The following is a 21539-nucleotide window of genomic DNA, read 5'->3' as shown; positions in this document are numbered from 1 at the left end:
CATTTGCTCGCTTCGCATTCCGGTTTTCCCCACCAGTATTTATTCGCCTCTTTGTAAAGGCTAGTGGCTGGGCTGTCTTAGCTCTTTTCTGAGAACATTAATTTCTGTTAGGAATTGGAAGTCTACGTAATATTATAAACTGTTTAAAATAACTTAATTAAAAGGGCCTCGTTAAGTAATTAACTATCACGTGATTACCTCCCTTTCTACGACCCTGCAACAAAACCACTTGGACGGACAGTAGATAGCATGTCTGAGTAATTTTATCTTTTCGAATCGGACAGAAGTGAAGACTGAATTTACAGTACGTAAGGTCTCTTTTATAGAGTAGATACAGAATTATTTCAACATGAGTTACTAGTACAAAGGACGAAACTGGTAATTGGAATTAGGTACAATAGTCTACAGTATAGTACGATAATATACACAAAAGAAATGAAGTCTGTATCGAAATGAACGGCCACCATTTTCAAAAATATGTTTAAATATCCATATTATGATTATTTTTCAATTTAACTTCATTCTCTATATTGTACGCTAATGTGCTGTAGACAGTATAATATACACTGCATAATGAATACGTCCGCATGGACAGCTCAGTTCGTGAGTAAAAACACTCATTGTTAATACTGTACTGTATTTTGATTAAACAAAAACCTAATGAAAATTATCAAACTCAAAATCGTGATATTTCCTAGTTTACGTAAATGGATGAACTACATTTCTTCCCTCCTATATCTAGTAGAGTGATTTGTTTGTGTTTTACACCAGTATCATCAAACTCCAGTCGTGGAAGGGGGTAGCACACGGTATTTCCGGTTCTTTAAAGGTATAGCCAGGTTAATATTAAAAATGTTAGTAAAAATAAAATGATGTCCCCGTATTATATTATATTATATTATATTATATTATATTATACAATACTATGCTATGCTATAATATACTATACTAATACTATACTATACTAATACTATACTATACTATACTAATACTATACTATACTATACTATACTATACTAATACTATACTATACTATACTATACTATACTAATACTATACTATACTATACTAATACTATACTATACTATATTATACTATACTATACTATACTATACTATACTAATACTATACTATACTATACTAATACTATACTATACTATATTATACTATACTATACTAATACTATACTAATACTATACTATACTATACTATACTATACTAATACTATACTATACTCTACTAATACTATACTATACTATACTATACTATACTAATACTATACTATACTATACTAATACTATACTATACTATACTATATTATACTATACTATACTAATACTATACTAATACTATACTATACTATACTATACTATACTATACAATACTATGCTATGCTATACTATACTGCACTAATACTATACTATATTATACTATACTATACTAATACTATACTATACTAATACTAATACTATACTAATACTATTACTATACTATACTACACTACACTATACTATACTAATACTAATACTATACTATACTATACTATACTATACTATACTATACTATACTATGCTAATACTATACTATACTATACTAATACTATATTATACTATACTATACTAATATTGTACTATACTAATACTGTACTGTACTATACTATACTATACTATACTATACAATACTATACTATACTAATGCTAATACTATACTATACTATACTAATACTATACTAATACTGTACTATATTAGACTATACTACACTAATACTATATTATACTATACTAATACTATACTATACTATACTAATACTATACTATACTATACTAATACTATACTAATACTGTACTATACTAATACTGTACTATACTATACTATACTATACAATACTACACTATACTAATACTAATACTATACTATACTATACTAATACTGTACTATACTAATACTGTACTATATTATACTCTACTATACTATACTAATACTGTACTATACTAATACTGTACTATATTATACCATACTATACTAAACAATACTATACTATATTAATACTGTAATATACTAATACTGTACTATACTATACTATACTATAATATACAATACTATACTAATACTAATACTAATACTATACTATACTATACTATACTATACTATACTAATACTAATACTATACTATACTATAATATATTATACTATATTATACTATACTGTACTATACTATACTATACTAATACTGTACTATACTATACTATACTATACTATACAATACTATACTAATACTAATACTATACTATACTATACTATACTATACTATACTATACTAATACTGTACTATACTAATACTGTACTATATTATACTAATACTATACTATACTATACTATACTATACTAATACTAATACTATACTATACTATACTATATTATGCTATACTATACTATACTATACTATACTAATACTAATACTAATACTATACTATACTATAGTATACTATACTATACTATACTATATTATAATATACTAATACTATACTATACTAATACTAATACTAATACTATACTATACTATACTATACTATACTATACTATACTATATTATAATATACTAATACTATACTATACTAATACTAATACTAATACTATACTATACTAATACTAATACTAATACTATACTATACTAATACTATACTACACTACACTACACTATACTACACTAGATATGCTTCTTAGCCAGCAGGCTGGGTATGCTTAGTTTTAATATCTCCTCTGCGAATGGGCAGTCATTGGGAACAAAAACACTGGCCACAAAGAAACATCTCTTGAAACTCACACAAAAAAGAGGGTCAGCAACAAATGTAATATCAGCATGAAGAGAAACAGGCGGTATAAAACATTTGATGAAATGTGGGTTGTTAATAAATTATGTCAATCTAACAGTTTCTGTAAAATATGCCTTTAATATTTTCTACAGGACATGTTACACTTCATCACTTTTCATATTAAATTCAGTAACGCTACATTCACATTGCTAATAGTTTGAATGCATGTTGCGGAAAAATAGTACCTTATAAAGAAAATCGAAGCTCAGTTTTGAAGTCAGAACTTCAAGAAACTATAACTACTGTAGCATAAATTTTGGAAAAGTTTTTGTGATCCTTAATGTTGCAGACCTGTGACATTAAAAATTCGTTGTAACTATTTAATTTGATGAAATTCCTTGAAAATATTTGATTAAGATGTATTGTAGATAAATACAATTCTAAAAATGCGGTGGTTATTACATGATGTGCATAAAGATCTGGTTAAGATGTAAATTTAATAACTTTTGTAACATATCTATAATTTCATTATATTGATCTCATAATTAGTTGCAATTTTGTCCATTCTTTTTCTAAAAGTTTCCACTTAATATATAGGCCTATATATGTAATATTTAGGAAAAATTGAGTTCTAAATACTAATCATAATTTATCAAATAAATATTCAACGAGTACTTGTAATTCAAAATATAGTATATTGCGATACAAGTATGGTAAATGCATTATAACAGAATCGAGGAAACGACTTGAAAAAGGAAAATAAAGAGAAGCCTAGTTTCAGAGATTCTGTTACGCAGTTAACGCACGTCTATCGCACATTATTTTTTGGACGATCGTCATTTAAATAAATATATTTTTGATACTGAATATTGCATAATTTGTTTGATAAGTAAAAATTTTCCCTTATAAGAAACTTACGAACGTCGTAGCCAAGGCAGTATGTAGGCATTTGTTTTTATTTACCAGCACACTAGTGCGGTAAGTAGTTATAACAGCACTGTGATTTCATTTGTTTGCATAGCAACCAAAACGTGGTGACGTAAGTTACTGTCAATTTACAAATCATCTAAACAACAGTGGTAGGTAGGGGAAAAGCATGATCGTCCAAAAATATGTTTAATATACTCTAAAACCCTTTCTTTGGGACTTCAGACATTTTCCGTTTATTTATTTTGTGTAAATTAAGTAATAATAGCCAGATTTTTTTTAACAAATGTAACTTTTTCGTCTAACCCGAACTAATCAAACCCTAATTGTCTGAAAGAGCCTTCAAATCCAAATATATTGCCGTGATTCATAGCCTTTCCTGGACGTTTGGATTCCACAGACTTCAGCTTGTCTTGCTGCAGAAACCATTCTCTTCGGCTTTCAACGTACTTCTTCCAAGAATCTATAAAGGAAAATAAGCCTATACCATTATGTGTGTCACATTGAATTTTTATATTGATGACGATGATATTTATTATATTATATTCACAGAAAAGTTCTTTCAACTCTCCTTTTGTCAGTAACGAATATATTGCAAGGGCAGAGATTTAGCAGAGTCCTTTTCATGTGATAATTTCTGACGAAGTGTTACATTAGAATAATTGCTTCTTTATCCTTAAATTGTCCCTACTTTATTTTTTCTCTACTCGTTTCAAGCTATAATTTGATATAAATGTTAGGCAAAATTATCTTGCAAGACAATAATATTTTTTTTTGTTCAGTTCCTTCAAGGTTAATTGAAGGTTTTCAAACCAGACATAACTATTCCACAAGATTTTTTTATTGGGTTATTTTACGACGCTGTATCAACATCTAGGTTATTTAGCGTCTGAATGATATGAAGGTGATAATGCTGGTGAAATGAGTCCAGGGTCCAGCACCGAAAGTTACCCAGCATTTGCTCGTATTGGGTTGAGGGAAAACCCCGGAAAAAACCTCAACCAGGTAACTTTCCCCGACCGGGATTCGAACCCGGGCCACCTGGTTTCGCGCCCACACGCGCTGACCACAGATGTGGGCATTCCACAAGAAAAATCGTAGATATTCAAGATTTAAGTTCTAATCCATATGGTGGCAAATTTGTTGTCATAATGCAGATAATCCTCTGATTGAGGTTCTGGCTGATATGTAGGCTACATCTTATTATCAGGCAGTACATCTCACTTGACGATATGTGTCAGAGGAAGAACAATTGTTTGTATGCATCTGAAGTCTGACTAGTGTAATATGTAGCTAGTCAGCGATGTATGCAATGAAGGGGGATAGAAACTAGACACCCTGCACCATTAGCTTCTGGCCTAGTTGCCGCATAAGTGGTGCCTTCTTGGTACCATTTGTGAGGTTCAGACCTGTCTTCGAACAGTTGACTAAAGAAACAATTGCAATTTAGTCATAAAATTTGATTGAGGTAATAATCACATTTCATTTAACAGATATTTAAGTTACCTTGCATTGAATTACACATTTTGATAAAAATATGTTTTCTAATTTAACTCTTCAATATTGATTATGTACGTACTCCAAATTTCAGCAACTGATCCTCCGTCGCCGCCATATTCTTGAGGAAGAGATTTCTTTGGAATGTGATCAGAAAGACTTTCTATGCCATTTTCATGGACGTGAATCTGGAAGTAAAAATGTTATTACCTATACTTACTTACAAATGGCTTTTAAGGAACCCGAAGGTTCATTGCCGCCCTCACATAAGCCCGCCATCGGTCCCTATCCTGTGCAAGATTAATCCAGTCTCTATCATCACACCCCACCTCCCTCAAATCCATTTTAATATTATCCTCCCATCTACGTCTCGGCCTCCCTAAAGGTCTTCTTCCCTCCGGTCTCCCAACTAACACTCTATATGCATTTCTGGATTCGCCCATAGTTATTACCTATAGGATATAAAAAAGATTCAAAACCAAGGAAGGTGGTTCAGAGATAAAATCTACAGTAGACTTGCATTTGTGGGGTTTTGGGTACAAGCCCCGAGATAGGCTAATGTCATTGGGAATTTTTATTGGACTCCTCGATAGTTAATAACTATACTTTGTTCCATAATGTCTGACAGGAGAAGTAAACATTCCCGGCAAAAGGAAGAGAGAACTATTGAACCAATGACAGAGGTCTCATTCCACGTTTACCTTCAAGTTAGGCTGTCTGAAACGTTCTATCCCGGCCCAGATATTATGGAATGAAGTATAGGAATCAGTAAATGCCGTATTTGTTCCCATTTCCACCACACACCTGCAATGTTTGGCAAGGACGGACGGACAGACAGACAGATTAATTGAGTAATATTATACATACAGATTTTTTTATTATCATAGTTTTCTCTAAAATCCAATGCACGGGTCGTCTGACCGTACGTGCTTTGTACCTAAAACAAGTCCTACTTTGTAGGTTTCACCCTCCCCCACCTATGATTATATCCACTACTCTCTAAAAGAACACATATTAAAATGAAAATGTCACAACAAAACATATGATATAATACAGGGACATCATTTTATTCTTACTAACATTTGTAATATTAACCTATCTATACCTTTAGGGAACCGGAAACACCGCTTGCTCCCCCCTCCAAGACTAGAGTTCGATGATACTGGCGTAAAACACAAATCACTCTACTAGGTATAGGATGGAAGAAAAGTAGTTCATCCATTTACGTAAACTAGGAAATATCGCGATTTTGAGTTTGATAATTTTCATTAGGTTTTTCTTTAATCAGGTACTGTATTAAGAATAAGTGTTTTTACTCACGAAGTGAGTTATCCATGCGAACGTATTCATTATGCAGTGTATACTGTCTACAGCACATTACCGTACAATATAGAGAAAGAAGTTAAACTGAAAAATAATCATAATATGGATATTTAAACACAATTTTGAAAATGGTGGCCGTTCATTTCGATACAGGCTTCAGTTCTTTTGTGCATATTTATCGCACTATAGACTATTGCATCTAATTCCAATTGCCAGTTTCGTCTTTCGTACTAGTAACTCATGTTGAAATAATTCTGTACCTACTCTACGTACTGTGAATTCAATCTTCACTTCTGCCCGACCCGAAAATATAAAATTACTCAGACATGCTATCTACTGTCCGTTCAAGTGGTTATGCCGCAGGATTGTAGAAAGGGAGGAAATCACGTGACAGTTAATTACTTAACGAGGCCCTTTTATTTAAGTTAAATTAAACAGCTGTATAATATTACGTAAACGTCCAGTTCCTAAGAGAAATTAATGTTTTCAGAAAAGAGCTAAGACAGCCCAGCTTTTACAGAGGGGCGAGCAGAAGCAGGTGGGGGAAATCGGGATGCGACGTAGGCAAACGGACAGTACCTGTACGAAAATATGATTCAATATTGAAAGCTCTTTCGTCACTGGAAAACGCGAACATATTTCTGGAACGTACTATACTCAGTAACTCAGTACTGCTTACTATCTGCGGTCTTGGTTCTGTGTGGAGTCGGAACTTCCTTAGTAGAAGGGGTGGGAGTGAAGTACATTCAAAAACTCAGGTACAATAAAAATTGAAGTAAAAATAAAATGATGTCCCTGTATAGCCTAACCTAAAAGACATGAAAGTGTACAGTTGGGTAGATACTATTATCCCTTCCTCAGTTCGTGTCACAAACTTCAACAGCTGAAGTTCTAATCTGTCTCGTCTTCAAGAGGAACAACCAAGTCTTTTGTTCGTATTCTCTATTCCCCATGAGGTCAACACATGCAAGCGAACTCCTATTCTGACTTAGCATCGAGGGTGGTAGATATTTTCTCCGTACATGTTCCAATTCGACACACAGTAATAAAATATGTTTATAGGAGTCCTTTTCTCTGCAAAGCGGACAAAGACGCTCCCCTTCTTCGTTGACAAATGTATTACCCTTCCATGCCCCCAATCTTAGCCACGCTAAACCTGCTCTGCTGTCTTTGTTACAAGAGTTTATGTAGTCACACCTCCCCCAGTTAAGCATGAGATCTGATTGTAAATGTAGTGAGGACTTTTCCGAACATTGGAGCTCAATCTCTTGCCTCTCGATATACAATCTGACATTTGCCTTTGCGATTGAGGGAAACCATGAAGAACCCCAGTAGCATTGGTCGACTACGGTGTTTCAACCCGGGACTCCCGAACGTCTCAAACGTTACCGTCTGAGTCAACTCGATTGGTAGAGATTTCTTCTTTTACAGTTGAAATGTTTAGATCATGACGAATGACATTATGGCCATACCATATACACGTATACACGAACATTGTAGCCTATTACGTTTTGTCCATTTCTGTAATGTGAGGTTATGAAGTTGCAATATGTGTTGTCCTGTGACAGCTGAAGTACCTTACATTAAAGATATTCAACATTTCGAGCAGTATTAGAGTTAGGTCGCACAACGATCTTTGGAGTTTCGTATTAATTCCATGCGCCGACATCTTGTTTTAGTTTCTGACGTCACAGTTTATAGCAATCCATCTGCTTTAATACATTTTAGTCCAAAAATTAAAAATTGCTTCTGATACGTGAAATGTGATTGTAGATTTTGAAAGATCCTTAAAATGTACTTACCGGTGTTTGATTTACAACATGATTTGATTAATAGGCAGTCAAGTTTGTAAAAAATTAATTGTTGGATGCTTTTCGTATTCAGGTTATGATAATATATTTGATATACAGTGAAGCAAATTTCGTATAACTTAAATAAATCTTTATACCGTATTTACTGCTTAATTTGCATACAGGTTTAATGTTTCATGTTTACTGACTTATCGCGTGTTCAAGTACGTCAGCTTTCGCGGTACCCCGCTAGCGTTTTCGTATTCATCCATCAGTAAACTAAGTGACAGACTTCATTCAACGTCAAACACTCGCCAAAAAGTACATTAATGTTATGTAATGTTTCGACGTATTCAATGACATCGCAACGGTGTGAAAAATTATGTAAAATCTTTCTACATTTTTACTGTTTTGCGTGATGGTAAGGGTACAATTAATTATAGAAATAGGAGAGGAAAAACACGGGAGTAGTCATTTGTACCTGTCGTATTACAAATTATGTCTTAACTATTCAGAATCTAAACACTGATCTCGAGCATTCAAGATCATACGACATAATAGAATGGCATATATTTTTATGTATATTTCCACGCTGTTTTCACCATATTCAGTCTGATCCTGTGGCGAAGTAAAAAAAAAGACGTGAATATGATATAGTAAGAGTGATATAAAGCTATTTCAGTTTCAATATGATGTTAAAACACATTGTTTTACAATCAAAAGAAGTCAGATTATATCTCTTCAACGACTAAAGAAGCAAAATTCCGTTAATTGCTAAGCAACCACCTAATGCATGTTTTGCTTTTATAGAATACTAGCCGTACCCGTGCGCTCCGCTGCACCCGTTAGAAATAAATATAAAGTAATTACATAATTAAAATAGGACATTTGATCCAGGGAACATTCGTGTTTGATAGAAGGATAAATCGTTTAATATGTTACTTAATTTAAATTGTATTCAAATAATTAAAATGCGATCATTTTGGTCCAGAGACACTCATTTGGTGCAATGACAATTCCTTTAACATGTTTCTTAATTTTTATTACATGCAACCATAGCTTAATGAAGATTGACATCATTTAGATTTAATGTGTATATTTTATTATACTTGTTATAGGTTTCCATTGAATTATGGTAATAACTTAATTTTAACCTTTGTTTTCTACGTATTCAGTAAATGGCGCTTGGCCCACTATGGTTGTGAACCCTTCAAATAACTTAAATTATATTATATAATATTACATTGCATATTACATTATTATATTATATTATATCATATTATATTATATTATATTATATTATATTATATTATATTATATCAGAAGTTACTGTAATAACATTATAGCATTATGTCCATCTAGAGAAACTACACTTTCCAATGGTGAAATAATAATTAATTATGTACAAATCGGTTAATTTAGCTTCCGATATTACTTCATACAAACACAGAAACATTCTCTGTAGGCTATCTTTCATAGCTTTCGATTGTTGCTGTCCAAGGCCCCTTATAGACGAAGTCATTTGTTTTTTAATTCATTACACGGCCTTAGATGGCAGTTATTTTAATTTTAAAACTCATTTATCTCATTAAATATCAGTCCTATCAAAATTTTTCAAGGAATACAACTTATCGGAAATTATGTTTAAAGAAACTTTTGTTATGTAACATATTTCACAAAAATCAATAATAAGCGAGATATTTCGATTTATTTAATTCAGGCCCCCTTATAACCCCCTTTTAAATAATGTATTTTGAATGCCATATAGCCTAAAATGTAAGTTACAACGAAGTTAATTTATATTCCAAATTTCATCGAAATCCGTTCATCCATTATCGCGTGAAAAGGTAACAAACATACAGACAGACAGACAGACAGACATACAAACAAAAATAAAAAAAAAGCGATTTTCAATTTCAGGCTGGTTAATTATATATGTTAGGACCAATTATTTTTGGAATATCGAAAATTACCAGAAAAATTTCGGCTACAGATTTATTATTAGTATAGATAGGTACAACATCAGTTCAACATTATTTTCGACGTGAGTATGGTGATCGACGAGTTGCGAATTACAAGCCGGTATCGTATGTCTAAGGAAAGTGGGTCTGTTAACATGCCACGAATTGATTGACTTACGCGTGTTAGGCATTACGCAATGTGCAGAAGTGATCAAATTTCTTTGCTCTTCACACCACAGCTGCGACAAAAATATCCACATGGATATAGTATCCCAGCAAAATGGTGCAACACTTCATAAAGGGAAAGAAGTTCAGGATATATTTAGTAACAGTTTACGTCAACTGTTTTTTTATTATCCAATTTAATAAACCCTATTTCACCCTCTAGAATATGCCATTAGGAAAGTTCAGGATAACAGGCAGGGTTTGGAATTGAACGGGTTACATCAGCTTCTTGTCTATGCGGATGACGTGAATATGTTAGGAGAAAATACACAAACGATTAGGGAAAACACGGAAATTTTACTTGAAGCAAGTAGAGCGATCGGTTTGGAAGTAAATCCCGAAAAGACAAAGTATATGATTATGTCTCGTGACCAGAATATTGTACGAAATGGAAATATAAAAATTGGAGATTTATCCTTCGAAGAGGTGGAAAAATTCAAATATCTTGGAGCAACAGTAACAAATATAAATTACACTCGGGAGGAAATTAAACGCAGAATAAATATGGGAAATGCCTGTTATTATTCGGTTGAGAAGCTCTTATCATCCAGTCTGCTGTCCAAAAACTGAAAGTTAGAATGTATAAAACAGTTATATTACCGGTTCTTCTGTATGGTTGTGAAACTTGGACTCTCACTCTGAGAGAGGAACATAGGTTCAGGGTGTTTGAGAATAAGGTGCTAAGGAAAATATTTGGGGCTAAGCGGGATGAAGTTACAGGAGAATGGAGAAAGTTACACAACACAGAACTGCACGCATTGTATTCTTCACCTGAACATTAAATCCAGACGTTTGAGATGGGCAGGGCATGTAGCACGTATGGGCGAATCCAGAAATGCATATAGAATGTTAGTTGGGAGACCGGAGGGAAAAAGACCTTTAGGGAGGCCGAGACGTAGATGGGAGGATAATATTAAAATGGATTTGAGGGAGGTGGGGTATGATGATAGAGACTGGATTAATCTTGCACAGGATAGGGACCGCTGGCGGGCTAATGTGAGGGCGGCAATGAACCTTCGGGTTCCTTAAAAGCCATTTGTAAGTAAGTAAGGTATATTAGGGTTATAGTTGGCATCAAAATACATATTTTATAACCAATAAACAATAGTAAAGCGATAACATAAAATAGTGGTCACAGTTACAATTTACATGAATTATGTAAGAAGAATGCACCTTAATGAAAGAATGGATCCTGTTAAAGATTAAAGAGATGTTTGAGGAATAATCAATGCAAAAGATATACAAGAATGTCTAACCGTTTCAGAGTAAATACACGACCTAAAAAGGTAATCAATAGTAGATTAATATAACAAAGTTCGGCTTTCACTTTCCAATTAATACTTAATTCATTAACAATGAAACAGTTAAGAGTAATGAAGGGATACTACAAGCAATGATTTACGGTTACAAGTCACATACGTGATTCAGGAACAAGTACAATGATTAAAATAATAACACAAGTAATGACTTATAACTAACGAATAGCGAAATTCTTGAAGGGCAATATATAATAGTAGGGGCAATACAAAAGATTTAAAAACAAATGAAAACAGTACAATAAAGGAATCTAAAAAAAATGACTTAAGATTACAAATTAAATGCATTCTTTTTAAAGCAATAGGTGACAGCAAAGAGATACTAATAACAATACATTGACTGTAGTTACAGATTAAACTCATTATTTTAAAAACGAACACGCAAAGGATCAATAGCTATTTTCAGGCATCATTCAAAGGGACTGTAGTTCACACCTTCTTGACGTTACTTCGTATATTATTTTGTGTTTCAATCTATTTCAATTTATAATTTTTCATTGTAACAACAAAAATATGTTTCATAAATCCTCAAGACATTTGTCTATACTTATTGTATCATGGTACTCTTTGTCAGTGGCAACCTGTAATGGTTATAGGAAGAAATATATATAAATAAAAATAAAATAGTTTTTAAACACATTATTTTAAAAGCAATAAATAGCTACATTACGAGATGACTTGAAATTTACGAATTAAATGCATTATTTACTAACAACAATTGGCAATAAGGAGGTATTACAAGAAATGGCTCAAAATTGGAAATTAAATACATAATTAAAAAAAAAATAAAAAAACCAATAGTACAATTATAGTATGCGAAATTGAAGACTTACAGTTTCATAATAGTTGATTAGATCTAATACGATTTTTCCCCCAGAATAATTTAACATTTTACATTTTCACGAATATTCAATTCGAGAAGTATATTCTTGAAACTGTAAAATGTTAAATTATTCTGGGGGAAAATCGTCAACTCTTGTAGTAGCCTTGGGCTAATTACGTGGTCTCCAAATTCTTTTTACTTGACAGTACCCGATTTTTTTGTTTGGGGTTTTGTGAAGAAAGATATATTTTATGCACAGCAATCCAGAGCTATAGATTACCTAAAAAATTATCTCACGTTTTGATAAAATTGCCCTGAGATGTAAGATCGCGCATGGGATAGATCACACTCACGATATGAATTGTGTTGTGTACACAAAAGTGGAGATTTTGAAGTATAATGTGATTAAAATCCCCATCCCTCTGGAGTATATTTGCAGATAACTGAAAAATAAACAGTAATCGTTCTCAAGTTACAGCGTTTTTATATTATACATTTCCAAATCGATGACCCTGTGTATAAGTTCATTCAGTGCTCTGTCAAAGGGCAAATCTTCCACTGCAAACCCAGCATTCTCCAATCTTTCCTATTTTCTGCCTTCCTCTTTGTCTCCTCATATGATCCATATATCTTAATGTCGTCTATCATCTGATATCTTCTTCTGCCCCGAACTCTTCTCCCGTTCACCATTCCTTCCAGTGCATCCTTCAGTAGGCAGTTTCTTCTCAGCCAGTGACCCAACCGATTCCTTTTCCTCTTCCTGATCAGTTTCAGCATCATTCTTTCTTCACCCACTCTTTCCAACACAGCTTCATTTCTTACTCTGTCTGTCCACCTCACTCGTTCCATTCTCCTCTATATACACATTTATATGCTTCTATTCGTTTCTCTTCATTTCGTCGTGATGTCAGTATTTCAGCCCCATGAAATGCTACAATCCACAACAAAGCACTTCACTAGTCTCTTCCTTAGTTTTTTTTTTCTACAGAGGTTAGCAGAAGATGCTCCTTTTTATTAAAAGCTTCCTTTGACATTGCTATCCTCCTTTTGACTTCCTGGCAGCAGCTCATGTTACTGCTTATAGTACACCCCAAGTATTTGTAGCTGTCCACTTGTTCTACTGCCAGAAATTAGAATTTGCAAGTTTACCTTCTTTATTTTTCTTCCTATGACCATGGTTTTCGTCTTTTTTTCATTTATCTTCATCCCATATTGCTCACAACTATCATTTATCTCCAATAGCATATCGCTTAGTATCGTCTCTTTTTCTGCTAATAATACCATATCATCGGCAAATCTTGTGCACTTTATTCTTCTTTCTCCTACTATCACTACTCCCATGTTATGAAAACAGTTCTTTACTAAATCCTCCAAGTAGACGTTGAACAGGGCAGGTGATAAATAGCATTCTTGACGAACGCCTCTCCGAATTTAATTTCCTTCTGACATTTCTTCTCCTATTATGGCTATGACTCATTATTTCATGTAAAGATTACTGAATAAGCTTCTCTTTTTCCAATCCTCATCTATTTTCTTTAGGATAAAGTTAAGGTTATAGTTTTTAATTTAACATACACTGTATAACTACGATATATTTTTTCTGATTATACAATGCATGAAAATGTAATAGCTATAAAAAAGCTCATGAACATTAATAACATAAAATTGCAAAAGCAATTAGGTTTATATCTTTTTTTGGTTAAAAAAATTAGAATGGATAGAATAAAGGAAATAGATGTGAACGAAAGTAATTAAGAAATATATAAATAAATAGTGAAACAATTGTAGTGTATGTGTATATATGGTTCTTTCTTTTTCTTGTTATAGATGTAAAATTATGCATGGAAGAAAGTAACAAGTGTAGATGTATGGAGAAATACGAGGAAAGTCAACATCCCTTAATAATAAACAAATACACGGAAAATAAAATACCGGAGATGATTGCAAAATTAAAAAATAGAAGGAAGGAAGCATTAAGGGAAAGTACAGTTACTGAGCTGACTAATAAATTCAAGTTTGGAAGGTACGCTTTGTCTAGACTCACAGATAATAACATATTTGACTTAGTTAGAAATTATTTGGCTATCTTTTTTATTTCTAAATTTAATAGTTTTGAAGGTACGTCAAAAGAATATTATGAAATAAAATTAAGGAATGAAGGCTTGCCTACGAGAGAGAGCTTGTATGAACTGTATAAATACTTTTGTAAGGAAAGAGGTATGGAAGAAATTAGAATTAGAGATGATTTAGATACGCTAGCTGCACATTGCAGAGTGAAGAGGGAAGTACATCTTAGGAAGGTAAACCAATACTGATGGTACCAATATTCTAGAATGAGTTGAGTCTTGCACAATAACTGAAAGCTAGTGCAAGACAAAACAAATATGTTAATAGGTAAAACGTACAAATTGTATTTAAATAATTATATATCTTTGTGTAAAATTGTTGTATGTAATGTGTCTGTGATCTATTATATATAATAAACCAAACACTTCTACAATGCATGAAAATGTATTACACAATTTGACTTTTAACTTACCCGTTTGAATATCTTCGGTCGTAGCACGGCTTTCGCAATCCCCATGAGCATGTTGATGTAGGGAGGAGCGTTGACAATGTGAATTGAGCGTATTCTTAAGTTGAAACAATTCTGAAAGCACAGGAAATAAAAATAAATATATTATTAGACTTAGCTACTGCTTTGTTTCTTTAAGCTGTTGCAAGAATCTAAAACAATTAAAAATAATCGTCAAGTACTAGTAATAATCCAGATTTTGTATACTTCAACATACAAAAATTTTTACGTCGGAGAGTTGTGATTTAAACTATGTTACCTAGATATTAAAACTTAATGAAAAAATTTAATGAATTGCGTTGCGGAATTTTTCTGTCATCAGGCGAAAGATACATAATAGTATCTATGAAAATATCCTTCTTATTGTCGACCTGGTTGGCGAGTTGGTATAGCACTGGCCTTCTATGCCCAAGGTTGCGGTTTTGATCCCGGGCCAGGTCGATGGCATTTAAGTGTGCTTAAATGCGACAGGCTCATGTCAGTAGATTTACTGACACGTAAAAGAACTCCTACGGGAGAAAATTCCGGCACATCCGGCGATGCTGATATAACCTCTGCAGTTGCGAGCGTCGTTAAATAAAACATAACATTTTTCCTTCTTATTTTCGTTAAAAATGAGTTGTATTTTTCTCAATAACCCTGTACGTTATAATGAGTGGAATAATTTTCATCATCTGGTGAAACACATATAATCGTGCCTAAGAAAGTATAGTTTTATTTTCGTTTAAAATGGGTGCATTCTTAAATAATAACTTTGTACGTTAATATTATAGATTTATTAATTTGTCCTACAGAAAGTGGTCAGAGCGCTTGGTACGTAGAACCAAGGACCCGGGTTCGATCCCCGGCGCCGGAGCGAATTTTTCTCCTCAAATATTAAATATTAATTTGTGCGTTGAGTCTCTGAAATAAATATAACATTCATATGCTTATGTGAGCAATTGTAAGATTTACAAACACAGACAAAATACTGATTTCCTACCTACTTAGTAGTCAGTATTTGAAGTATGTAAAATAACACTAATAATGTAAAGATTGGTTAATACGACATTGCAGAATTTGAGTCGATTTTTTTTCCCTCTTGACATTCCCATCTAGATCAATGTTAAAAATATGTTTCATTTTAATTTTCGAAGTTTATATCTGTATAATTAGCAAGAACTTTACTGGTTTAAAGGAAAATAGTGGCCTATCTGGACTTCTAGAGAAAATCCAAAATATATTGTTTGAAGTCTCAGTCATTAATTAATACAAAAATCCAAATTGTATTCTTTAATCGACATGTAATGAAATATTCAAAGGTCGTTGAGACTGTTAACAGATTCTGTACCATTATCCAGTGACTGAGAGCGGATTACAGTAAAGGGGGGATGTCAAATGCTATCACCCTTTCACCCACCTTGTAAGAGAAAAAATTAATGAAACTTTTTCACAATGTCGAAGCGTGGAACATAACACAGCTTAAGATTAGCAAACAAAGTTGAAGTTTTTTCTGTTAGTACCTAGACGTTATGTGAATTGATTAAAACACGTTAGCAGTTAAGACAAAGTCCACTGCACTCATTAACAATGTTGTATTCGTACATTAATCTTCTAAACAAAATAATTTGCTAGTTAATTCGAATTTTGGATATTTATGTTTTTTTATAATATCCCATAGATTTTCAATTAAAGACAGTCCACTTTCACTTTGATATAAAAATATTTCGTAAACAGTCATCTCCGGATCAGGTCGTAAAATTTTAGTAACCTTTTATAAAAAACTGTAACGAATCCCAATACCTGACAAGAAGAGACTAGAAATGTCGACGTTCCATAACCGGAATTTCCAAATTCTACCCTCTTATTGGTGACGTAAGTCGTTGGCTATTCGATTTCAATGCTATTCTACGGGATTTGTGGTGCGTGAAATTAGTGTTAGTCAGATTTTTTTCATTACTTAATGAATAGCCTTCTAGTTTAAATTTTTAGTATAACAAATGACTGCTTAGCTAATTTACAGCAATTTCTTTAGCCTCATTCGATCTAGTCCAAGTGTATGGGTTATTGTGAAATGTCGCAACAATGTATGGTGGTTAATCTTTAGTCTCTGCTGATCACGTATTTCTGTTATCGACATTCTAATGTCATTAGATTCTCGTAATGTTTGCGGACTTTTTTGTTACATTCATTTCGCAAGCGAATTGTAAACTGAAGACTAAGAGCGGAATTCATAGTCGTCATTTATAAATGAGTGAACCCTTAAGTGGTTACTTATACTCATTTCTAATTCATAGTTGTCCCTCATTCACACAATGAGTGATTACTTAAGTGAGCTGATCTGTACCCTTAAGTGACCACTCATTTTCAAAATGTATACTGAGAATGATTTTGAGGATTTTGTGGAGTTTGTTGAACGAAATGAGGAAAATACACGTGTCCCAAAAAGGTATATTAGAGACATGGAGAATCCTCTGGAAATGTATAGTGAATGGAATTTAAGAAACGATATCGTTTTCAGATCAATTCGAAGTTGTTGCTCTAGCCAAATTCATAGTTATTTACTTACTTACTTACCTACCGGTATTTATTTATTAACTTATTTACCTACCGGTATTTATTTATTTATTTATTTATATCTATAATAGGGCAAAGCCCCAATTACAATAGACAGTACAAATATTTGTTAAAAAAACATAGAATTGCGTATAACATGGAAAAAGAGATAAAACAGATCCAAGTGTAAATACAAATTAAAAATAAAAAAAAAACAAGTAGATACTACCTAAATAAAAGACACAGATATAGATATAAATGAAAAAATACCAAATAAAATAAATAAAAAAGAGTTAAGTATAGATATCATAGCCAAAAATGTGAAATGTAGCTATAATTGGCAAATTACAGAGTAAATATAACTCTATATTAATAAATTCAATATACAGTCTTATATAGTAGGCATAATAGGCTTAATTTATTTACGATGAAAGAGTATTGGAACGGAGAAAAATTCTCTCCGGCGCCAGGATTTGAACCCGGGTTTTCAGCTCTACGTGCTGATGCTTTATCCACTAAGCCAATACTCCGTTATTTATTTATTTACTTACTTACTTACCTACCGGTATTTATTTATTAACTTATTTACCTACTGATATTTATTTATTTATTTAATTATTTATTTATTTATTTATTTATATCTATAACAGGGCAAAGCCCCAATTACTATAGACAGTACAGATATTTGTTAAAAAAAAACATAGAATTGCGTATAACATGGAAAAAGAGATAAAACAGATCCAAGTGTAAATACAAATTAAAAATTAAAAAAAAAAACAAGTAGATACTACCTAAATAAAAGACACAGATATAGATATAAATGAAAATATACCAAATAAAATAAATAAAAAAGAGTTAAGTATAGATATCATAGCCAAAAATGTGAAATGTAGCTATAATTGGCAAATTACAGAGTAAATATAACTCTACATTAATAAATTCAATATACAGTCTTATATAGTAGGCATAATAGGCTTAATTTATTTACGATGAAAGAGTATTGGAACGGAGAAAAATTCTCTCCGGCGCCGGGATTTGAACCCGGGTTTTCAGCTCTACGTGCTGATGCTTTATCCACTAAGCCAATACTCCGTTATTTATTTATTTACTTACTTACTTACCTACCGGTATTTATTTATTAACTTATTTACCTACCGGTATTTATTTATTTATTTATTTATTTATTTATTTATTTATTTATTTATTTATTTATATTTATAACAGGGCAAAGCCCCAATTACTATAGACAGTACAGATATTTGTTAAAAAAAACATAGAATTGCGTATAACATGGAAAAAGAGATAAAACAGATCCAAGTGTAAATACAAATTAAAAATTAAAAAAAAAAAAACAAGTAGATACTACCTAAATAAAAGACACAGATATAGATATAAATGAAAAAATACCAAATAAAATAAATAAAAAAGAGTGAAGTATAGATATCATAGCCAAAAATGTGAAATGTAGCTATAATTGGCAAATTACAGAGTAAATATAACTCTACATTAATAAATTCAATATACAGTCTTATATAGTAGGCATAATAGGCTTAATTTATTTACGATGAAAGAGTATTGGAACGGAGAAAAATTCTCTCCGGCGCCGGGATTTGAACCCGGGTTTTCAGCTCTACGTGCTGATGCTTTATCCACTAAGCCACACCGGATACAACTCCGACGCCGGTTAGAATCGTCTCAGATTAAGCTCCAACTCTTGGGTTCCCTCTAGTGGCCGCCCTCTGCACTACGTCATAGATGTCTATGAACGCATGACCGAAGTCCACACATGTGCTGAGGTGCACTCGGTATGAGTGACTAGTTGGCCGGGATCCGACGGAATAAGCGCCGTCTTAAATCACGAAGTGATTTACGCATATCATATATTTATATATATATATATATATTATTTTAATGTAACGAAGTACATATGATATTTCCATGCAGATATTCTGCGTCATCATGAAAGAGTATTGGAACGGAGAAAAATTCTCTCCGGCGCCGGGATTTGAACCCGGGTATTCAGCTCTACGTGCTGATGCTTTATCCACTAAGCCAATACTCCGTTCCAATACTCTTTCATCGTATGATGACGCAGAATATCTGCATGGAAATATCATATGTACTTCGGTACATTAAAATAATATATATTTAATTTATTTATTTAAGTAATTCACCACTACAGAACATGTGTTCCAATCAGTAGGATATCTGATTATAACTATAACTATCATACAACTAGAATTTAACATATCATGAAACTATTGCTGTATATAACTTATTGAGTACAATAATATTGATAACTGGTTGTTATAGCAACTCCACATGTAGAGCTGCTTTCGATTAGTTCAATGAGAGTCAGCTTTTGTTATGACGTCATGTCCGGCAGCTGTGAGCACTCATTACGTGAAAATAAGTGTTGTCTATGAATTCGGAATTGACTTAAGGGTTCCCTTATTATAAGCAAACACTTATTACTTAAGGGTTCACTTATATTATAAGTGACGACTATGAATTCCACCCTTAGTTTCACAAGTAGAGGCATATGGTTGCTATGGAAACTGATTAAGATAATATAGGACAAACATACTACTCCACTTCCTTGTCGGAAAATAATTGAGGGCAGTTGATTTTGTAGAGAAGATGTGGAGAGTTAATTAACAGACCTGTCGTCTTTAACATCAGAATTAAAATTAACTCTTCATGTTAAGTGAATCGCTCCTTTTCAGTAGGGCTATAGTCCAAAATGGTAAATTTGAGAAAAGCTGAAAAAAACTGTTCTCTGTTGGTAGCTCTGCGGGAAGTGATCAAAGATGGGCTGCAGGAATGTTTCAGAAGTGTATGGACGCTGGCAGAAGTGTGTCACTGCCCAGCTGACGTACTTAAAGGCGGTGTTGTGTAAATGGTTATATGCAATCCGCAACAATAGTAATATGCGTTACAAGAGCGGTATGTTGAAGTTTTTATGTTCGAGGAAAAGTTTGAAAAAGCGAAACGTAGTTGAGCTTTTTTAATTTCCGAGAATTGAAAGCAAACATACCGCTCATGTATCGTACATTATTTTGTGCGAAGATCGTTTATTACATACCTGAAAGAGGAATTTCTAATTAGTTGCAATGAAATCTCCATCTTGGTTTCTGTTCAATGACGGCAAATTTGCAAAACAAAAATATCTAACTTCAACATTGTTGCTTTAAAATGTTTTCTGTGTTTACTTACTCCAGCAGGTCGTGATATACGTCTGTCTTTTTTTTTTCTCCCAGTCTATGGAATCTTGTTGATTTTTTCACGGCTTCCTTAATATTACTTGCATCACGAATGCAGTAACTTTAGTGGATTTGTAGAGTTTACTTAATTTTTGCAAATATTTAAAAACAATAATAAATAACAGTGCAATTTAGGTGAAATTGCAGTGGTAAGTTTCCAATTTATAATTATTACTATATTGAACGTGTCTAAAAATAATATGTTAAAAGCCTAAAGCAGTAAAATCAATATGTCACTTAAGCGGTAAGAAGAGGGAAATTGTTGTATGTGTAAGGTTGGGAATACTGAATGTGGAATTTTAGACTTTCCGCGGATTGGTTTTGTGCGGAAACAAAGCAAATACGATCTCGCACAAAAGTATATACGCATGTTCGCATAGGGTCTATACGCCTGGAGAGTAGGTCACATACCACACGGCTAAGGCAGAGAAGTTGCCTATAGAGCACGGCGTTGCACCCGAAGTTCTGGTACTTCAGGGGTTTGAGATATT

General features: G+C 32.7%; 1 protein-coding gene across 3 annotated transcripts in view; it reads right to left on the bottom strand.

The window, feature by feature from the left end:
- Nucleotides 1-2929: 2929 nt before the first annotated feature.
- Nucleotides 2930-21539, bottom strand: part of LOC138711705 (retinol-binding protein pinta-like) — an 82258-nt gene continuing 63648 nt past the window's right edge. For all 3 annotated transcript variants that reach the window (XM_069842852.1, XM_069842854.1, XM_069842853.1), the window contains 3 exons: nt 15215-15325; nt 5320-5425; nt 2930-4203 (listed from right to left, as the gene is read on the bottom strand). In XM_069842852.1, the coding sequence (XP_069698953.1) occupies nt 4052-4203; nt 5320-5425; nt 15215-15325 (369 nt within the window). In that variant the 3' untranslated portion in view covers nt 2930-4051. The remainder of the gene's footprint in view (nt 4204-5319; nt 5426-15214; nt 15326-21539) is intronic.

The sequence above is a fragment of the Periplaneta americana genome, chromosome 13, assembly GCF_040183065.1.
Source record: "Periplaneta americana isolate PAMFEO1 chromosome 13, P.americana_PAMFEO1_priV1, whole genome shotgun sequence".
Lineage (NCBI taxonomy): Eukaryota > Metazoa > Arthropoda > Insecta > Blattodea > Blattidae > Periplaneta > Periplaneta americana.
This window is presented reverse-complemented; position numbering and strand designations above follow the sequence as displayed.